This window comes from Calonectris borealis, chromosome Z (genome assembly GCF_964195595.1).
Source record: "Calonectris borealis chromosome Z, bCalBor7.hap1.2, whole genome shotgun sequence".
Taxonomy (NCBI): domain Eukaryota; kingdom Metazoa; phylum Chordata; class Aves; order Procellariiformes; family Procellariidae; genus Calonectris; species Calonectris borealis.
Window position 1 is genome coordinate 24,364,894 of NC_134352.1, and position 22,632 is coordinate 24,387,525.

Genomic DNA, 22,632 nt, shown 5'->3' on the forward strand with positions numbered 1-22,632 from the left:
ATCCAAGAATTGTATTAAAAACATAAGATCAAGACAATTCATTGCTTTGAATATCCATATCTGGAGTCTACCTTTATATGTACCTTACATATAAAGAGGCTAAAAACAGAGATACAACAAAGATCGGAATGTTCCAATCAAGCATCAGTTGAGTGGGAAAGATAGGAACAAAATGTTAGGGTTTTTTTACTGAGATAAATCTCATTATCTCCAGAGTTTGAGAGGTGAACAAAGCACATCTTTTATACTTTGAGTGAATCAAAACCAACCAACCAAACAAAAAAAACCCCAAACCCAAAAAAAACCGAATCAAAAACCAACCACCCTCCTGTCATTACCTCATTAGTACAATATTTGAATTGGTTTGCTTTAGCAATATCTTAATTTCTTGAACATATAACTCAATACATTAACAGTACAACTCTATGTACTTGTAGATAGATTCTGTGCGCTTATACATAGAATTACACAGAATTCTATGCACCTCTGAGACCATTTTTGCGATCCTAACTTTTCCATCTAGTCAGCCCATTCCGTGAAGTTTAACTGACCAGGAGCAGAGGTTTACACACATCTTGTCAAGTCTCAAAAGAAGGTCTTTCAAAATTTAACTCTAAAGAGAACCTGATGTTCTCATAGAACTTTAAGAGAACCTTAAGTTTACTCATCTGGTAAAACCCCTAAATGGTGATTACCTATTTCCAGCACTAACTACTTAAAGTAATTTTATGCTGAAAAAAAAGGGAAGAATGCTATAGATGTGCCACAGAACCTGGCTCTTAAGTATGTTAACAATACACATGAAAATACTCTTCAAAACCTTAACAGCGTAAGTCTTCAAAGTTCCAATCCAGATCTTTTTTTTAAAAACTCCTATTTTACTACTTACTTATTACTAAAAAGGAAATATTCCATAAATACGTGCATTTACTTTTCAACTACAGCTTTATCTCAGGTACCATGTCTATGTATTATGCCAGATGAGTATGCAGTGATCTTTGATATGTGATCTGTTTTGAAAAGCCTTCTTCTGAAGCCCAAACACTAGACCATATCATACATGTGATTTACATATGCAACTATTTAGGAAAAAAGGCCTGTCAATTAAGTATGCTGTACACTGAGTGGCATACACCAATGTTCAAGGAAAAAACTCTGAAGTGTCAGTATCTGACAACTTCTTTCACAGTGGTATGTTTTCCTCAAGTGAAGTTTACTTGTGCAGCAGATTGCTTTCTCTGAATACCCTCCTTCCTACAATATCTGATTAAAAACACAGAGGAACTAAAAAGCTTCAAAATCACCTTTCAATAGTAAATACATTTGTTTGACACTGTTTGATAAAGCAGTGACATACTAGCTTACTTTAAAATACAGAAAGACCAAAGCCTCAACTACATACATTTATCATACAGCTTATTGGAATGCTGCGACAGTACAAAGCAAACCAAAATATTCATATGGAAAAGTATATTCATTTACAGAAACATCAGTTTGCTGAAATATAATCACTACATTACCTAAGAATGTACAAATAATATCAAAATATCTATACTGTACAAATAATATCAAAAAAGCAATTATATTTATTCTAAGAATAAAGTTTTAGATGAGAATTTCACTGCAAGTTAAAACAGTGAAATGTTTTTAATCTATTTTTCGACTAAAGATAACCTACAAATTTCAAGTCCACAGAAAGCTACTGTAACTAATGACACTAATTTGTCACACCAGCTCAGGAAAACTGGTTACTTGAAAGTTTTTTCCTTAGTAAGAACATAAACAAGACAGATCTCTCCATCTTCAAATATTCACTTTTGGTCTTTTTGGGTTTTTTTCCCCTCCAAGAGAAATGTTCCTTCTCCTCTACTTTATTTCCACATAGTAGGAGCAGGAAGAAGAAAACAAAGGAGTGAGAAAAGGAAAAAGAATATTCCACTCCATGTACCTTTTTTATATATACTCGTAAGGAATGTGGGGGAAGGGAAATAAGAGAAAGTAAAAGCACAAATGAAAGTGAAAAAACAGGAAGATCAGGGGAACTATCAGGGCAATAATACAGTTTTTATATTTAACCCCCTTCCTAACACACAGGTACTCACATTCCCTTTGTTATTAAAAAAAAAAAAAAAATCCCTGAAACTTAACCTAAATGAAAGACTTTTTTTTTTTAACAGAACTGCAAGTCTAAAATTTTCAAGTCTAGACTAGCTTCTCTAAATAACCTGTTCTGTAAAGATTTCAATAATATTTATTCAAGTTCTCTCCATATTTTACCTCTGTAAATTAACAAAATAAATTGACATAAAGGAAAACCACATACCCCAGTTCTGTCTCCAAAAAAATTCTAGTGTCTTCTGCGTTGCAAAATGTTTTTTAACTGAGTAATGAACTCTCTGTATAAGCATATTGGAAAATCCTGTGCGTTTCAGAAGGTAGGCCATTGTTGGTGAATGTCCAAAAGGATCAATTGCCCAGCCAGACTTTGGTTTTACTCCTGTTGACACAAGTAAAAAGTAAAATGGGAAGAAAGTTTTACTTTTCACTCAAAGAAAGCTATACCAATATAATTCAAATCAGAGCACTAAGGATAAAATTTCCGAGAAGATAAATTAAAGTATACAGCTGAATATTAAGCCTCCTGCAGAACACACCCTGGAATTAACAAGCTAGAATTAAACAGATAAACAATTAGCAACAACAACAAAAAAAATCAACTGTCTTAAAGGCAAGGCATTCTGTCTAACTACACAAAAAACCCTGAGCTTACTACTCTACATTGGTACACTCTCTCAACTGCGTCTCAAACATCTTTACATGGAATCATAATGAAATACATCTCCTTTTTCACTTTAAGTAGTTTACAGATGTTACAATTGGAAAGGAAAGCTGAAAGAAAATGAATGTGTGGAGATGGATTGATGTTGTAGCTTGTTGAATTTTCAGTGTAATTTAAGTAATGTTAAACTTCGTTGGCTTTGGAACTACCTTGTCTTGCCTTTTGATTTATTTGATTGGCAATCATTAGAATCATGTTGATTAATACTGTCTTTTCACTGAACTTCATACTAGCAAATGAAGAAGCTATATCTAACTCTTGTTTAAGTGATTCTTCAACATGGCTCCTTCGGCACATTTTTACCAAAAAAACAGTAGGGAATGCATTACTCTTATTAGGCCTTCCCCCATCCACACCCCATCTCTTAATTATGTCAAGCTGCATTTATGGAAATTGCAATCTAAGAAAAACATAATGAAACAGCTTTTCAAAATAATTTCAATTAATCAGATGAAGTAATGTTAACTTACTATTAAAATCACTGTACAAATATTTTCTGTATAAAAAGGGTTATCCCTACTCATAGAACACTATCTGTACTTACAGAATTAAACAAAAAAAAAAAAAACCTCCCAAAGCCATCAAAACAGTTCAGCCAATGTTACTGCACTTAGTAATTCCTCAAAGTGCCAGAAGCGAATGAGTCTGCCTTTTTTTTTTTTCAAATATGAACAATTCTAACATTACAATGGGTTTAGGTTTTGTAACTCTATTACTACTACAACAACAACTAAATTTCATATTCACTTTTTTGAAAGTCTTACATAAGAGAACCTAATGAATACACAGCCTGCAGAATAGACCCAAACACATGAAAGGAATATCCATTTTTAAGTCATTTTAAGGCCTTTGTCGTGATTTTCAAAGGACAAAAATGGCAATCGGAAACTGTTTGTGATACCAGAAGCATGTGATCTACAATTCAGCATGATCTAGTGTTATATTTTATTATGCTAATATACTATGCATATATTTCATTATTCAAGAAAAAATGTTATGACATAATATTGTTTAAATACAATTCATCCAGGAACTTCTATCTGCAAACAGTAATTGCAAATACAAGACTCAATCCTATAGCTTCCAGCAAGCAGTCCGATTTAATGTTTCAGGAAAGCAGAGTAAAGAGAGCCTTCTAAGCACACACTTAGAAGAAATACAAATGCATTTTCTAATTGACTTTCTGTATTAACACAGTTAAATTTTAGATCAACCTACATACCGAGGTTCTTTTCTAGCCATTGATGTCCTTCTATTAGTTGGTCAATTAAAGCAAAATAATGAGGAGAGGCTTCATCAGGCATGACCCATCCTCCTGTTACTATTTCAAATTGCCCATCTTTTATTAACCTGAAAAATATGTAAATTATGTTCAGAATCTTGCATATGAAAAAACACTCTTAAAAATCAATTTCTGAATACCCAATAGGTATTTACCAGGGACACGATGCCAAAATCTAAATTGCTTGTGCTACTTACGTCACTGGACTACATTTCTTTAAACAAACAGCAAAAGAATGAATAGATGAACAGTGGAATTTTTAATGCCTCTGTGCCACGAAAACTACCAGCTCTACTGCCTGTGCCGTAATATTTGATTTTTTTAAAATCAAGAAGTCTATTTCCTGCATAGATTACAAAAATAAAAGTGTATGTGCCACAGTACTGAAGGCCAATTGAGTGACATGGCTAGACATCACGCACTACTAATATCTCCCCATCTTTGATCTACCGTTCTTTTTATTGTTTTAGAGAGCTGATAGAGCTTTGAAGTTTATTATATCTATAAAGGCTTCAAACCATCTCACTCATTAAAGTGCTTTCTCAAAACAGATCACAGGATGATCGAGCCTCTCTATTAAGACATCAGTGAACATAATGATCATGCTTCCAGCATCAGGTGGTCCCTACAGTTAAATAATGTAATTTCAGCACTTACATTGTACACTAGCATATAAATGTTTAATGAATTCAAGAAAGAAATACAGTAAACTTATCAAAACTTAGTCACATTATAGATAATGCCCATAAGAGTAATGAAAAACATACATAAAAATGATCTCCAGTGCAACTTCTATAAGTCTTAGATACCCAATTCTGCTGAAGAAAGGGCACAGTTCCCTAGTTACTATCATTTACTGTTTATTGTGTTCCAAGGGATCTTTTTAATCTCAAAAAACAACAGCTGTGCTATAATACTCATGCATTGTACATAAATTTTTAAACAGATAGTTTTCTATGTCATTCCCAAGATTTCCAGCATTACCTAACCTTTGCAGCTGTGAGCCTCTCACAGCCTTAATGTATACTGCAACCCGTGCATCTCAAAGGGGGGCATGAGAAGGAGGGCATCACAGAGATGAGCTAAGAACTGTTGGACCCTGTCTTAAAGCAAAGTGAAAAAAAACAAAACAAAAACCTTTTCGAAAACTCCAAACTAGATCCTTGCTTCAAGTTTATCCAAGTGACGCGCTTTCTTGTCTCAATGTCTAGGCAAACCTTTTACTTCTGTATGACATTTGAGTTGTGATTTTAAAAAAAACTAAGAGCAGCAAGGGTGTACAGAATGTACTACTTTACCATTTAAGCAGCTGCGTGTGTATAAAAAATACACATATTTAAAACCAAAAAATCTCATTTCATAATTGTGTTATAAACGAAGAAAAAACTCCCATATATAAATAGCTAGTATGAAAGATTATTTTTATTCCATTGCCAATACTTCAAGGTGACTTCAAATAAAGTTTATCATCATAACTCCATTACAATTTGAATGACATCTTTTGGTTGTACATGGAAACTTTTAGACAACCTTTTCCAGCAACTCAGTAATTTGGCTTCACTTCTCTTCTTATGTAATTGGAAAAAAAAGAACCAAGCCCCAAAAACTCTGAACTTGAGTAGTCGATTATTCTAGCAATCCTGCATCACAACAAGTGAAATTTCAAGTTTACAGTGTAGTCAAATATACAAAGTCTCATAATATGCCACATGGAAGATAGTTAAGAAATAGTTCAGTGTTCAAACCTTTTAACAGCATCCTTTTTTTGGCTATCTATTCCATCCCACCATTTTGAAAAGTAAGAAATCTCTGACCACATAAATTTCCTTCGATTGTCTTCTTGCAGTTTTATAACCATATTATTTAAGATATGCTGTGTCTGATCTCTGAAGTAATCATCAAAAGTCTTCAGCCAACCTAAGAAAAAGAAAATATGAAATTTAAGTCGCCTTTAACAGTCTTAGAGACCTGCCTTCTTCCCATTCCCTGCAAAAAGTTAAGTGAAACATCTTCTTAAAAAGCTGAACTTCACATGCTGTGGACAGTTCGAAGTGCTAAACTCTCCAGGAGTTTCTTTTTACAAAGATTAATTTTATCTCCTAAATGTATAAATATATGGAATATTAGGCTTTCTGCTTTGATCAAAAGAATAAAGAGATTTAAAAAATTGTGTATTTTTTTTTTTTAAATTTAAGCACAAATTAAGTAGTTGAAAAGGAAGATGTACTTATCTGCAAATTGATCTTCCTTGATAACTTCCTTGATAACTTCCACTAAGTTTCCCCATCTCTCACATCAGGAGGACTGTAGCGTCTACTAACAGATCACGTTCCCAGCCCAAGCCCTATTCCCAACACACGCACCCCCAACACCCCCCAACCCTTTCCTCAATGTCCTATCTCTTCTTTCAAGTCATAAAGCAGCCCATCACCCTACTTAATGTAAAACAACTGAATGAAAGTCCTTACTAGCAGCATCTTATACCTACTGCTTGAGGAGAAAATTAAGAGCCACTAATGGTATCCCACAGGCCTTGAAGGTAAAGAAATAAAAGGGGGAGAAACGAAGCAGCAGCAAGCTCTGCAGCACATGTTAAGCATCATTTATGAATGAGGGGTTTGTTAGCAATGACTGAGAAAAGAAATATGTTGTAGCTGCACCCCTCATTAGAAAAGATATTAGTGAGATGCAGAGTAAGGGAAAAAGCAATTTTAACACATATTCAGACCTCATGGTGCGAAGTCTTTCATGAGCTGTGGTCAATGGCTCAATGTCCAGACGGAGACCGGTGACAAGTGGTATCCCATAGGGGTCCGTATTAGGACCAATATTGTTTAATATCTTCATCAACAACAAACAGCGGGACCGAAGGCACCCTCAGCAAGTCTGCAGACAACACCAAGCTGAGTGGTGCGGTCGACATGGCTGACGGATGGGATGCCATCCAGGGGGACCTGGACAAGCTCTAGAAGTGGGCCCCTGTGAACCTCATGAGGTTCAACAAGGCCAAGTGCAAAGTCCTGCACCTGGGTCAAGGCAACCTCCAGTATCAATACAGGCTGGGGGATGAAGGGATTGAGAGCAGCCCTGCTGAGAAGGACTTGGGGGTACTGGTGGATGAAAAGCTGGACATGAACCGACAATGTGCGCTCGCAGCCCAGAAGGCCAACCATATCCTGGGCTGCATCAAAAGCAGCGTGGCCAGCAGGTCGAGGGAGGTGATTCTGCCCCTCTACTCTGCTCTGGGGAGGCCCCACCTAGAATACTGCATCCAGCTCTTGGAACCCTCAGCACAAGAAAGACATGGACCTGTTGGAGCGGGTCCAGAGAAGGGACACAAAAATGATCAGGGAGATGGAACGCCTCTCCTATGAAGAAAAGCTGAGACAGAGTTGGGGTTATTCAGCCTGGAGAAGAGAAGGCTTTGGGAAGACCTTATTGCAACCTACCAGTACTTAAAGGGGGCTTATAAGAAAGATGGGGACAAACTTTTTAAGCAGGGCCTGTTGCGACAAGGGGGAATGGTTTTAAACTAGAAGAGGGTAGATTTAGACTAGATATAAGGAAGAAATGTTTTACAATGAGGGTGGTGTAACACTGGAACAGGTTGCCCAGAGAGGTGGTAGATGCCCCATCCCTGAATACATTCAAGGTCAGGTTGGACGGGGCTCTGAGCAACCTGACCTAGCTGAAGATGTCCCTGCTCCTTGCAGGGGCGTTGGACTAGATGACCTTTAAAGGTCCCTTCCAACCCAAACTATTCTGTTCTATGATATGATTCTAAATTCTTTAACCTCTCCCTAAAACCTTGCATGAGAAAGTACATGCATCTTCCTTCCCAGAACCTGGAAAGGATGTGTTTTTTCTGTACCTATAACTAGAAAAAAGAAGCAGACAAGCCTGGCTACTTCACACACAAGTGGCGTATTCCTACTCTTCATACAAGCTCTTGTCACGCATGAGCATTTTCATTCAAGTGCTTCCTAAGGGGACCCAGCAGTTGAATTTAAGGAAGCATCATATACAACAGAGTAACCACTAACGAATGCAAATGATGTTATGAATTGGTCCTACAGCATGCATCCACATTTTAAGATTTTGTGAAAGCTTCCACACAATGTGAGGATTGTACTCCAGATAAATATGATCCTAGTGATTCCACTCCGATTTACCAATTCTGTTCTGCAGAGGCACTACATTCTAGCACAATGCCAGTCTGCTTATAAGAAGATACAGGATTAGGGTGTTCTGGAATGAGCGAATACTGTTTCAAGGCAGTTATATAAATGCAGAAAATTTTAGTACTAAAAAAATCGTTTTTAAGTCTAATAAAAGAAAACCATTTTATTATTGAAGACAGTCTAAATTTTGATTCAGAAAGGATATATTCTACTTTATTTTAACAATAAAAAATAAATTACATTAATCTTGCAGGGCTAATGTAATTTGAGAATATGCACATTCTTCTCCAGCTCACATCAAATTGTTAATTATATTTCACGTAAAGAATCTTGTAATTCAGAATCACCACTAGATGCTGGTGCATTCTTACTTTGGTTGCACTACTTTCAGGTTGCACTCTCACTTTCTAAAGGTAAAATTTTAATAAAGTATTCGGTAACAAGCAAAACCACCACAAATTTCCCAAAACCTCCCTTTTTTACTTTGCAAATGAGGAAACAAAACTATAACACTCCAGAGAAAAAGTACTAGCTCAGTATCTTTTTTTTTTTAAAAAACAGATGTTTAGCATCTAGAAGAATCATCACATCTGACATAAGTTTTTTTTAAGTACAGATAAAACACTAGGATCTAATCTATCTTAAAGGAGAAAATACATTTTGTCAAGACAGTTAATATGAGGGCTCAAAATCGAAACTTAAAACCTACTTTCTTTAGAGGCATGGGAACAGCTTAATACAAAATGTTGATAGTAAATTACTATTACACCATAGTTTCATGAAAACTGAAAACAAAAGCGGTGAATAAGCTGAATTTATTTTCCTTTTGTGCTGTTTTTAATCAAGATTTGTTCTGATCTCTGCCTATTTCAGTAAGTGTTTTTTTTAAATGGGAGCTTTCACTCAAAGAATTGAGATCACATGACCAATTAATATTTTTCAGTTTTCATTTACTTTTCAATAAACCAAAGAAATATTTTACTAATATTTACATGAAAAGATCCACATGTAGCTGACTACAAATTTATAGCTATTTACCAGGAATTCCTTCTGCACGAGATAGTATCATGCTAGCACACAACTAAAGGAGGATGAACTAAAACCATACTACGTTTCTCCTGTTCAGAAATATATCATAATAATAAACTATTTTAGCATATTTTCATATTGCAGCAATAAAAGCAAACTTACACTGAACTAGTCATCTTAAACACTCTTGAAAAACTTAATAAATCAACTTAAATAAAAAAGCACAGAGCTAAATGACAAAGCAGCTGGCATAAGAATACGTTATGATATAGGAAGAGCAGTGTTATGATTAGAGGTTGTTTTATTTTAATATTCAGTTTATTAAGCTATAGAGAAAGGGTATAACATGGTTAACACATTGAATCTTCATAAAGTCCTAGATAATATTTACAAGTATTCACAGAACTAGTTGCAAGCCAACAGAAAGTCCCCTGAAATTTAATTACCATGCACCTGGCATCTTGCACTTATTTATATTTATTTCTAAATAGAATAGAATAGAACAGAATAGAGTATTTTCAGTCGGAAGAGACCTACAACAATCATCTAGTCCAACTACCTGGCCAGAGCTGATCAAAAGTAAAAGCATGTTATGAAGGGCATTGTCCGCTGACAGGCATGGGACACTGACCACCTCTCTAGAAAGCCAGGTCCAGTGTTTGACCACTCTCCTGGTAAAGAAATGCTTCCTAATGTCCAGTCTAAACCTCCCCTGGCACAGCTTTGAACCGTTCCTATGCATCCTGCCACTGGATCCCAGGGAGAAGAGCTCAGCTCCTCCCTCTCCACTTCCCCTCCCCAGAAAGCTGTAGAGAGCAATGAGGTTGCCCCTCAGCCTCCTCTTCTTCAAACTAGACAAACCCACAGTCCTCAGCCGCTCCTCACAGGACATGCCTTCCAGCCCTTCCGCCAGCTTTGTTGCCCTGCTCTGGATGCATTCAAGTGCTTAATATCCTTTTTAAATTGTGGGGCCCAGAACTGCACACAGCACTCAAGGTGAGGCCACACCAACGCTGAATACAGCGGGACAATCACCTCTTTTGACCGGCTGGCTGTGCTGTGTTTGGTGCACCCCAGGATGGGGTTTGCCCTCTGGGCTGCCAGGGCACACTGCTGACTCATGTTGAGCCTGCTGTCAGCCAGCACCCCCAGATCCCTTTCTGCAGGGCTGCACTTCAGCAACCCCTATCCCAATTTATACTTGTGTCCAGAGTTTTCTGTCCTAGGTGCAGAATCCAGCATTTGCTCTTGTTAAATTTCGTGCCATTGATAGCTCTTAACCTCATGACTTACAGAGGCTGTCCAACTTTACATGGAACCATAAAGTTCTATAAATTTATCAAAACCTGAACAGAACAATGAATAAATTAATTTACAGTTGCTAGCTATAAGTCTACTACTAAAGACTACCACATTAGATTTATTATTTCATATCACGTAAGAATCTAGTACTACTCAAGTTCATTTTTGTGCTTATCCGCAAACTAAGAAGTTGTTCCCAAGTTGAAAGAAAAATGCATTTAGATCGGGAAACTTTTAATACAAATACAGTTTACACCTAGAAAACATGCGATAGTTTAAAGCTGCAATTACCAAAACTAAATATGCTAATATCAGCAAAATAACATTTACTGGTTTAAATCTACATAAGCACCTTTGTCTATATAAAAATATAAACAAGAAAAAAACCCAATACTATCTCTAATGTCATTATGCTATTTTTGACTTAGTAAGTATTCAGGACTTTGCCAGCTACTTTCATTTTCTGCCAGCACATGTGATAGCAATAGAGGGTACACACTGTTAAGCTACTTGCCTTTTGATTGCCTCACTCATGTTTGTCCTTGAAAGTGTGGAAACTTGATTTACACACCGCCCCCCCCAGAGATTTATCAGCATCATGCAGTTGTCCGTTTTTTCACTTCTCACCACCACCACCACTTTGTTAATGTAAATTTTCTTGGGTCGACACCAGATTCCAAGAATCACGTCCAAATGCCAATCCAATCCACTGCTATGCAAAAAATCCTGAAGAAGTTCATTGACTGTTTTGCTACTATTCCTGTCTACACTTTCCAGTCCAATTTTCTCTTCTATCAGCTCTTTGCACTAGAGAAAGGTATTCTTGTGTCTTAGCACAGTTAAGACACAGTTGTAGAGATACAGGCAAAGTTTCAGGACAAAATCAGAACAGAAGTTGACATATTAGCATTATTCAAAAAGTAAACTAATTAAGTAAAAGCGCTTTACAATTTGATCATGACAAGAATCACAAATCAACTTTGAAAACATGAAATCATTACAGTGGCTGAGCACTGCTTACATGTATCTGCAAGGCTGTTGGTTTTGGGGTTTTTGTTTTTTTTTTTTTTTCAGACAACATTTATATTTCTTCTGCCTTTGCATTTAAAATTAACTGTTGAAATGAAACAAAAAGACTTTTTAATTGCTTACTATCATAAGTCACCCTCCAACATTTAAGAGGGAATTTATCCTTACAAAATTTTCTAGTTTCTCATGAAATCTGTTATAATGAAGAGGCAGATCTAGTGAATATCTGGAATACTATCACTTGTTAGATTAATGCATTTTTTGAGGGCAGTTTGTATGTCTGATTTACTTTACAGTAGATCATAATCAATTTCATCGAGTCTAAAATTCACACATCAATGCTGCTTCTTGCAACCTAAGAAATTTGAGTAATTTATTAATTTTATGGCAGCATTAAATAAAACCATTAAATTTCAGCTAGTATTGTACAGCTTTCCAGAAAATAAAAGCAAACTCTCTGCAACAAAATCAGTGAAACTTCAGTTCTTGGATTTTTAAAATGTACACCTGCGTTAGTAAAAAACTTACATAATTTTTTTTACAGTTATGCTTAATTTTCAACTAACTAGTTCCTGGAAGAAGACACAGTTAACTAACTGGTTTAACGGGTAAGGAAGTAAAAAAAAAATCATAAGCTGAAAGAGGATTTCTTAGTTCTTAATTACATCCATGCTCCACGTAACATGTTACGCCGCAATGGTAAAAGTTTTTCTTAAAAACAATTTTGAAAAGAATTAATGGACACGTAGCCATGAGTTCTTATCAGTGCTTTGGAGAACGTAAGCATGGCGTATGTGTTTAACTGATCATACGCGGTCACACAATAATGACAATAATGCAAATACTAGAAATAAATCCAAAAACTAAGTTTTAAATTACATTTTAGTAAGTACAATTACACATGGAAAGAATTTAGCATTAGCTCCTTTCTAGATTCAGCAATAAAAAAAAATTCTCTTATTTTAAGGTATAGAATATATGCATCAATTGTTTAATTTAGAAATCTTGCATCCATCATTCTATGATGTTAAAACTAAATACAGCAAATATACAAATTAATATTTTACAGATTTTTCTGACATAAAACTTCAGTGCTAATTTCACCAAAAAGAAGTATCTTTTCAATAAAGATGAATGACTTATTGGCCAAGACTGTGAAAGAAAACTTCAGACGCATGATTTCTCTCAGGTAAGGCTATCTCAAAATTAAAACTAAAAGCAATCTAAGATTACTTTTCATTTTTCTATTTGGCATAGTATAAACCAGAGTAAGACAGAAAGCCACCTGGAACATCCCTGTGTTGAAGCATTCATTCTGATTCAGAAGAAGATAAATAGAAGATGAGCCTCTTGTTGCCCAGAAATATTCTCTGAAATTAAGTCATTTAGGTAGGAGAAGAGACACCAATATTAAAAAGGTACAACAGTGTATTTACTTGTCCAACGGCATACTTTAACTTGTAAAAGATCTCTGCTCAATGGACCACAAGAATCATTCCATCTTTATCACATTTAATTTCACAAGCATAGCTAAAAACTCAAATGATTGCACATTTCACCAAAAGCAAAATCTGTCACGAACCATAAGGTACTTCAAAAATTATAATTAGACTTTCTATGTGTTAGGCTTACACAACGCAAGGTCTATTTCTGCTTTCTACATATCAAATCCACTGTCCTTATAACTAAGATGGGAAGAAAATTTATACTGATCAGGAATTAAAAGTGTGTTCTCTGTAACAGTCCTGTCAATTTTCAGTGGAACTGCCCTGAATTTTCTTTCCCCCCCCCCCCCCAGACAAAGGAAAAAGAAAAAACTTTCACCCTAAAAGTCCCCTACCACCTCATACGCAACACAGAAATATTAAGTGAGCCAAGAATAAAACTCAGGTTTCTGTAATTCAGCATGTCAAGAAAAACTTGTGAGCTGCCCAGTTTCCCGTTCTATTCCTAGATCTCATTTTCCTCTACAATAGAAAAATTAGGTGTTCACCTTTCAGTGTACATTTTATAGTCTTTACATAGCCTTCACAGTTGGTTTTTTTTTGAAAAACACTATGTACTGCTGCTGTTTACAAAAAAGAAAACAAGTTCTAGACAACAGTGGTGACGATCATTTCTTTATCTTCCTATTAAAACACAACATGAATGTATCAATCAGTGAACTTTCAATTTACAGTCTGAAACTTTTAAAGGTGAAGTTTTCAGATGTCATTCAACTAGCATTTTTTCTTTTCTGCTTCAGCTTTATCCTAGCCGCCTTATATTTTGGTCAGTCAGACAATAGTCTAAATAATCTGTGTTCCAAACATGTCAGGAAAACTAAGTGGTCACCTGAAAACCATATCCAGATCTGGTCAACGGAAAACAAACCTGAAACTCCACGCTGTATTAAGAGCATCAAACTTCTATTCTTAAGTTTTATTTAATCTTAACACTGCAATTAACTTCATAGGGCTATACAGATTTCCACCTGAGAAATTGAGACTGTCTTAAATAATAAAAAGGGGTTAATGTGCATGCTAGTAAGGTAAAGTTACCAATACTATGGATAATTAATGAAGTGTTAAAAAGTAGTGTTTAGGCCTGACAAAGGTGCACATACACTGTCACATACATTTTTATTTAGGTAGAAATTGCGGGTGGGCAGGCAGACGGGGGAGGGAAAATCTATTTTAGTCTCTTTCAATTCCACTTAAGTAATGCTTGTACTAGGCCTGTAACAACCACATTCAGCACTAAAATACTCTGATCTGGTACGCACATATATTACAAAGCTCACAAGTCTCAATTCTTAAATAATTTAATGAGAAGACATTACCAAAGTCATGACTGTCAACAGGACAATAAATGCTAGAGGTGTCTTTCGACCCCTTGGGTCATATCTGAACATCATCTTTCAAGTGCAGTTGTGCTGGTTGACAATATCACTGTCCCTGAGCAGAGTTCTCTTCTCTGGAGTTCACCTGCTTAATCCACTTCAGGCAGTCACATGAAACTGCTGTTGAAGCACATGAGAGCTAACATAAGGGCTTTGCCAGCACAGCAGGTTATCCTCTATATACTCCAGAAAGAAATGCCACCCATCTGCGACGACTATAACCTCACACAACACAGCTATTTTTAAATTAAACATCTCTCAGTGGCTTGAGATTAATCTGCACTGGATGAGTCCCCCCAAATTAGACATGATACTGAGATGCTCAAATCTTCATCAATTGCTAGCAACTAAAAGACAATTATGCTTGCCACTGATCAGAAGTGTGAAAGGGACCCATTCTCATACCTGATTTCCCAGTAACAGGTAAATATATTAGCTACTGAAGGGAGAAGCATAGAGACCCCAAGTTTGCAGGTCCTGGGTGAATTCACACAGAAGCAGTTAACCCAGATTTAGCAGAATTTAGCAACACAGTGTTTCAGAGCATCAGCACACAAGTCATCCCCCAAAACAGAACGTGGAACCTAAGACCACCCCTTTCCCTACTGATTCTGTTTCAAGGCAGTTTCTTTGCCTTTAAGCTACAGATTCTCACTAGCATAACTGGTTACATGAAAACTTAAAGAGAAAGTAGCCTCAGATGAGAAAACATAAAATGTGATGAGAATTTAAAGCTTCTGCAGGTAATATCTTTACTGACCCCATTTCTCGGTAAATAGTTTCACATGCATTGTTACACTATAGGTTCATTATGCCTTAAGCTTTTATGCCAGAAGGCATTTCCTTTGCACCATGCCTTTTAATTCTCTGTGGGAAACGAATAAAGTAACTATTAGCTATACAAGAGATTTCAGATCTCTGTTACAGACAAATTTTCCTTCTCTCAAGTGCTTATTAATATGCAGTTCCATACTGCAGACAATTCCACAAGAAATGTCCTTACCAAAAGCAGTACCAAGTCAGGAGATTTCTATGATAATGCTCTTCGTAAAAGCAAACAATAACCTGTCTCACATGATCACCTTTGGTGATAGAATGGGTTACATTTACCAGGATTATATCTCAGTTTAACTCTACTTGATATCAACTGAGGAGCCTCAACAAGCTGGTAGATACTTAGACTGTATGCATGAGATGCAGTTTTCTTAATTTTAGCTGCTGCTGGTGAAAGGATAGATATAATTTTATAGTACAGGCATGAAGAACTTAGGTAATAAGGAATAAGACTTTAGGAACTGAAACTGAACACCAGTAAGAAAGTCAGCTATCAAAGGTGAATGACAACACCATTAAGACTTCAGGCAAGTCCTTAGCAATAACCTATGCAGGAAAAAAGTTGCAACAGAAAGAAAAGAGACAGCTCTCATAACTTCACAGAATTCTTCAAACCTTATTATTGAAGGCGCAGCCACAGAGAGGACTTCTTCCAGAGAGCTGGAAGAACACATACCTTACTATAGATTTAATGAGTGACTCCCTCCAAGATAGCTATCTGAATGCCAGTAAAAATCCATCTCTGAAACTAAGTTCGTTACGGCCCACACGTGTTTGGAAGAGGGCCAGAGCAGTGCTGGAGAGGGCAAAATAGAATCAAATTAAACTTCATTAAATGGAGTTCTCAAGTGTACCATGAGACATCATTCAGATGTGAAATTAAGGAATAGACAGACACATTGCAAACATACTTCCTGGGTAAGTAGAAAATTCCTACTGGGAAAGTACATGAAATTCCATGACTGATAACACAAAAAGTTAAACACGAAAAGGTGTTGGTGACGCTACCTGTGGTTGTAGAACGGTATCTATGTCTTATCTGTCTTAGAAGTTTAATAATTTTGGTGACTCAAAAACTTTTTTTGGAGGGGGTGGGAGGGTGGGGGGTTTTGGTTGGGGTTTTCTTAGTGGTTTTTTTTGTTTGGTTTTTTTTGGTGGTGTGGTTGCTTTTTATTTGGGGCTTCTGGTTTTTGTTTGTTTTGTGGTTGGGGGGGTGTTTCTTTGGGGTTTTTTATTTGTTTGTTTGGGATTTTTGGGGTGGGTTTTTTTGTTGTTTGGTTGGGTTTTTATAAACACAAACGAAAAACCCAAACCTGACAGAGAAGAATACCATACATAGATGAATTGCCCATTTCTCTGGACCTGGTGAAAACCCTTGTTATCTTCTGACCTTCCAAAAGAAGATATAATATTTCAAGCATCATGGCAAATATATAGTAAAGCTCAAGGCATTCCTCACTGAGTGAGCTTAGTAACTTGCCATCCCAATTTCGAAGCTATTAAGAGATGTGTCTGTCTTCCCAACAATTCCACTATTTTTGTGATCCTTCTCATAGGAGCAATACACAGCTATTTAGTCTGCTAGTCCCAAAAGACACATATCTAAAAATTTGGAGGCTCTGTTGAAGCCTCCTCCAACCTGATATTGATAACTTTTGCTATTGGCCAGCTGAGCCAACAGCAGCCTTAAGACTGCATGCCTTGCTTGGCTTACAGTGAAGGAGAACGTAATTTGTAGTGACAAATGTTAGTATCTACCAAAATAATCTTGATGCAAAAAGAGGTCCAGTAACTTCAATACTCAAATTCCTTAGAATACAAGTGCTCAGTGGGCCACTTTTGGTCAGCAGAAGGGGTGCCACAGGATGAACCAAACACTAGATTAAAGCACCCAATGCCAAAGTTCGACAGACACAAAAGGTGTTGGCTGTGAAAATCTAGCACAGCTGTTTGCCTGACTATAAGAGGCAAGACAGGAATCTAGATGTGAAGAAGAAAGTAGAAGGCTGGAGGTCAGAAAGCTAAAGGTTAGCTCCAAAGAGTCCTTCCAGAATGGCAACAGAAACTGTTCAATTCTGCATGGACTACTGACAGACAGGCCAGGCACCACAGAGGAAGTCAGCCCAATATATTCTGTTTTGGAAGACAGTTACAGAAGCAATGTAAATAAAATAAAAATAAAATAATTTAAAAAAAGATAAAAACAAAATTACTAGAACCTGTAGAAAAAGAACCAGTGGTTATGTTAAAAAGAAAACTGTTCTTTTACGGGACCCATATAGAGAGTCAAAACTCTCTCCTTTAGAGAAAGGGGCAGAGGTCTATCTCTAACAGCAGTGCCAAAAGATCCGAAACATCTTGGATGTGCAGTTAAGAATTTTTTTATAAATTGTAGTGTAGGAAGAGGAGAGAAGCTACCATTTTGATATATCAACCTAGACAGAGTCATGAAACAGCAAGCTTAGCACCAGAATTAGAAGGGATCTACTGGTTAGGTTTAGAAAAGTCTACCAAAACAAATGGTCTGAAAGTTAGTATCAAGGACATAAAAAAGGTCTCCTCTAGTAATCTACTGAAAAGGGGGCAGGGAATGCGAAGCTTAAAAATGCAGGCTCTTAGCTTCTACTAACAGACTGCATCGGGGCGGGGGGGGGGTGGGGGCGGGAATAAATATCAGTGCCAGAACACTGACCCCCGACCAAACCTCATGACTTCAATGGACACTGGCAAAGTTTTATGCAAAGCTCTTCTCAGCTTTCCTCAGGACTTTCCCCTGCAGCTCCCAAGCTTCGTGCTCCTATAGAGCTACCTCAGCCTGCACTGTGCGGGCGGTCTTTTTCAATCCAGCTAAAATCATCTCAGGAGGACACATGTGGACACCAGGCAACTGGCCTCTAGCAGGATGCCAACCATCCTCCCCCAATTAGGATATGATCCTACTAGCTTCAGCAGAAAGAACCCCATGCTAATAAGAACCAAGAGAATTAGAAGTTCTGTACATTCCTTTAGGATGGTTTCAGATTCATTAAACGACTGTGCAAGGTGTAGATTCTCTCTGGGGAAGTTTTCAGGAGAACAACAACCAGAGAGGAAATAAATGGACACAGGTTTAAAGACAGTTCTACAAAGAGGCAGATCAAAGTTTATACTGTGATTATTTTCTCTGAGTATTTTTACTATACCCATACTTCGTTATTTTAGCTGTCATAACTGGATAATACAATCCCTCCAAATTCCAGCGTTCACTTGCTTTGAAAATGCTAGATACATGTGAATAAAAGTCACTTATGTTCAAACTATGTGCACTCGAATCCGCAGTACTTCAAACAACAAATTAACTTGTTAGAGATACATGGTAGTAAAGTTTAAAATCACTGAAATTGTGGACTTCCACAATTATAAGCAGCTTCCCCAGCTTCTCATGGTCAGTGTACATGTACCAGGAGTATACTACAGCTGTATAATTCACTGCTTTTGGGTGTATTTTACAGTCATTTCAAAATTAAAGGACACTTCCCCATTTTATTTATTACACAGCAAATACCCACTTGGGAGGAAGTGAAATTATGCAAGCATACCTAGCTTTCAGTTTAAATCCAGACCTTATATTATCCCACTGTAGACTGGGGACAGGGATGTGCACAAAACAGTAAAGAAAGGGTTACAGTCAAAAACCTCAGATTTGCCATTGTCACATCTTCCAAAAAGCACATCTCTTCAGCACAGGCTGAGGGTTAAATATCTATGACAGTCCAAAAAGTCAAAATAAGAACAGGTGATATTTAATGCAGCAATGAATAAACTGACTGGGCTACCAGCAGGATGAACACAGAAAATCCATATTACCTTCCAATATCAATACTGAAGTTCTACTCCAGTTAATAAATAAGTACATGAACAACTTTTATCATAACAGGTGTAACTTGAAGTCAATGACACTTGAATTATACACCTGCTTAACTGCCTTGATAGACTTAAATCTAATGTATTAAGTAGTATGCTTCAAAAAACCCCAAATCTTAACAGAAATGGCAATGTATTTCTTAATTCTAAAGCCTCTAGATACCCAGAGGCTTTTATTATTACTATTTTTAACTGTATTAATTAAATTAAAATATTACCTGGGTCATTATGTGAGTGAGGCACAACAAAAACTTGAAGCGGTTCACTGTCCCATTCATTTTCATTGTATGTGATATCAAATCCTTGTTTCCAAACGCCACCATCTGGATTATCGAAAGGAAGAATGTCATAGACATCCAACATCTAAAAAAGGGTAAAAGGAATATAAAACATGAATTCACAAAAACAGTTCTGCTATTAAAAACCAAAGCTGTTTTCATCAAAAATGGATCAGATTGTTCATTACCCAGGGAGAGATGAAGTGTCAAATGAATAGAAAACTGACAAATGAGAGCAAGTTTCAAGTCACACTGGGACACCAAAGACACAGGTGGCAGGAAGCAGAGCATTTGGCAGGCCCTGTTCTGAGGAAACTGAAATTGATTAGATAAAGTGTAGGAATAAGAGCCTTAAGTCACAAAAATTATGACAGCTCACAATGGCATTGGGGAAGGAGAGTAGGGAGAGAATTATACAGGATAGCACAATACGCTGAATAGGGGAATGTAGAAGATGAAGAGGACAAACTAAGCAAGCAGTAAGAAGAGATGACAACATGAGAAAGACTGAGGCAAAACTGAGGTGGACTTGGCAGTGCTAGATTAACGGTTGGACTCGATGATCTTAAAGGTCTTTTCCAACCTAGATGATTCTATGATTCTAAAAGCAAAACTCACAAACGGCAACTGAAAGAAACTATCAAGGAAAAATGTTCAGAACTATAGCCAATTGCTGTAACAAAGCTCCTTATATATTTACTATTGCCTAGTATGCTATTTATACAAAGGACATATTTCATTTGTCAATGCAAATAAGAAGGTTAAAGGTTATTAAAGCCACTCTAGAGTTACTTTAACAAGTTCCTATAAAATTTAGATACCAGCAGATAGCTTCAAAGAGAATCTTCTAATATGAGTTTAGACTAAAGTTACCATAGCCAACTTTTTTTTTTTTTTTTGTAATGCTCTGGTCTGCTTTTAGGAAAAAAGGCAAACTTGATGAACATGAATTATCACTTGGACAAGTCTTTTACTGGCACTACAGTTTAAAAAACTTAAACTAAACTTTAGTTTAGTTTTAACCCCATGTTAGAATACAATTGTACACCTGACAAACATTCTTCAACAAACATTTCCCTTCCACAAAAATAGCCTACAACAGTCACTTACTACATGAACACCACAGGAGTTAAAATTTTCCAGTGGCAAGCTGGTTTCTGTCCTGCTAAGAAACTTGAGAAAAATACAGACATCTGAAACAAACATCTGACTAAAGTTGTTAAGGCTTTGTGGTGGTTTAACCTTGGCTGGCTGCCAAACCCCCACCCAGCTGCTCTCCCACTCCCCCTCCTCAAAAGGACAGAGGGAGAAATAAGATTAAAAGTTCATGGGTTCAGGATAAAGATAGGGAGATCACTTACCAATTACCATCACAGACAAAACAGACCCAACTTGGGGAACATTAAATTGATTTATTGCCAATTAAAATAGAGTTGGATAGTGAGAAACAAAGACAAAACTAAAACACCTTCTCCCCACCCCTCTTCTAGCTCGGTTCAACTTCACTCCTTCATTCCCAACTCCTCTGAGTCCTCCTGCCCCAAGTGGTGCAGGGTTATAGGGGTTGCAGTCAGTCCATAATGGTTCCTCTCTGTCGCTCCTTCCTCCTCACAATTTTTACCTGCTCCAGCACGGGGTCCCTTCCACAAGCTACAGTCCTTTATGAACTGCTCCAGCATGAGATCCTCTCCACAGGCTACAGTCCTTCAGGAACTCTTCCACTGTGGATCCCCCATGGGCCACAGCTCCTTCTGAAAATATCCACCTGCTCCAGCATGGGGTCCTCCACAGGCTGCAAGGAAATACTTGCTCCACAGTGGTCTCCCCCACCTGCTCCACTAGCTGTAGCACCTTCTCCCCTTCCTTCTTCAATGACCTTGTGTTCACAGGATTGTCTCTCCCACCTTTTTTTCCTTATACCTCACTGCCATGCAGTGTTTTCCCCCTTCTTAAAACACGTTCTCCCAGAGGTGCCACCACCCTTGCTGATGGAGGACTCCCCTGTATCCTGCGATGTGTCTGCTTTGGAGCCGGCTGGAACGGCTGTGTCCAGCACAGGGCAGCGCTGGCCTCTCCTCACAGACACCACCCCTGGAGCCCCCCGCTGCCAACAGCCGGGCACCTGCACCCAGTACATTCCACCGCCACCTCTGTGAAACACGTATTTAAGCACAGTCGATAAAATACAGATTCATCACACACTCTTCACAAACTTCACTTACCTCTACAAAAAAAAATTCCCACATCAAAATCAAAACGACACAACAACACTGAAAAAGGTGGAAAATTTACACACACGATAAAACTCCACACCTTGTCCCTTCACCTCATTACAACAACAAAAGAATCCCCACTGTCCTGATCTCTCATTCCTCAAGCCCCAGGTTGAGGAAAGGCCTGTGGTGGGTTGACCTCGGCTGGGCTGGTGTCTTTAGCTTAAGATAAAAAGAGATTTATGTAACGTTAGACAGGAATACAAGCCACTGTAATCCCAGAACTAGCAGAGCCTCAGTTGGGCCTACAATGTAGGTATCTACGGCCTGTATGAGACCTTCTTGTCACGTCACTCCTCCCCCAGGATTGCTTCCACCTTTGGACGATATTGCTTAATGGAAAATACAGGTGCAATACTTGCACATTTATGCATTCTGTACGGCCAGCTTGAAGGGACCACATAAGGGTTACTGAAATCACCCCAATACCATATTTTCTTGCTTTTCTAAAGTTTGATTTTGAGGAACTGTAATTCTTCTGTGAAATGCAACCTTCTGAAGAAAATTAAGTGATACTCTGTAAATTTGCCAGTTACCAATGAGTGACCTTAAGACTGAAACTCTTTTGACATTTCAACCATGAAAACATATTTGTTTAAAAAGCAACAATTCATGGAATTGCCCACATTCCTGTGAGTTTTTCTCATGGATGGCGCTTGAATTTCACAAGCAACTTTCTGCGGTCTGCAAGATACCAATTTTTACAGTCCATAACATACGTATAACTGTAAGGTAGTAGATGTTAGGGAAAAAATTATCTTAAACCATGCTCCCATCATTATGAGCTCAAGAGGTGGAAAC

The 22,632-nt window shown here is 37.4% G+C and overlaps 1 protein-coding gene across 1 annotated transcript in view; it reads right to left on the reverse strand.

Moving 5' to 3' along the window:
• MAN2A1 (mannosidase alpha class 2A member 1) overlaps positions 1–22,632 on the reverse strand; it is a 132,459-nt gene that overhangs the window by 89,921 nt on the left and 19,906 nt on the right. Inside the window, exons 3-6 of the mRNA XM_075138210.1 lie at positions 19,499–19,643; positions 5,867–6,038; positions 4,062–4,189; positions 2,324–2,497 (exon numbers count right to left, since the gene is read on the reverse strand). Of these exons, the coding sequence (XP_074994311.1) occupies positions 2,324–2,497; positions 4,062–4,189; positions 5,867–6,038; positions 19,499–19,643 (619 nt within the window). The remainder of the gene's footprint in view (positions 1–2,323; positions 2,498–4,061; positions 4,190–5,866; positions 6,039–19,498; positions 19,644–22,632) is intronic.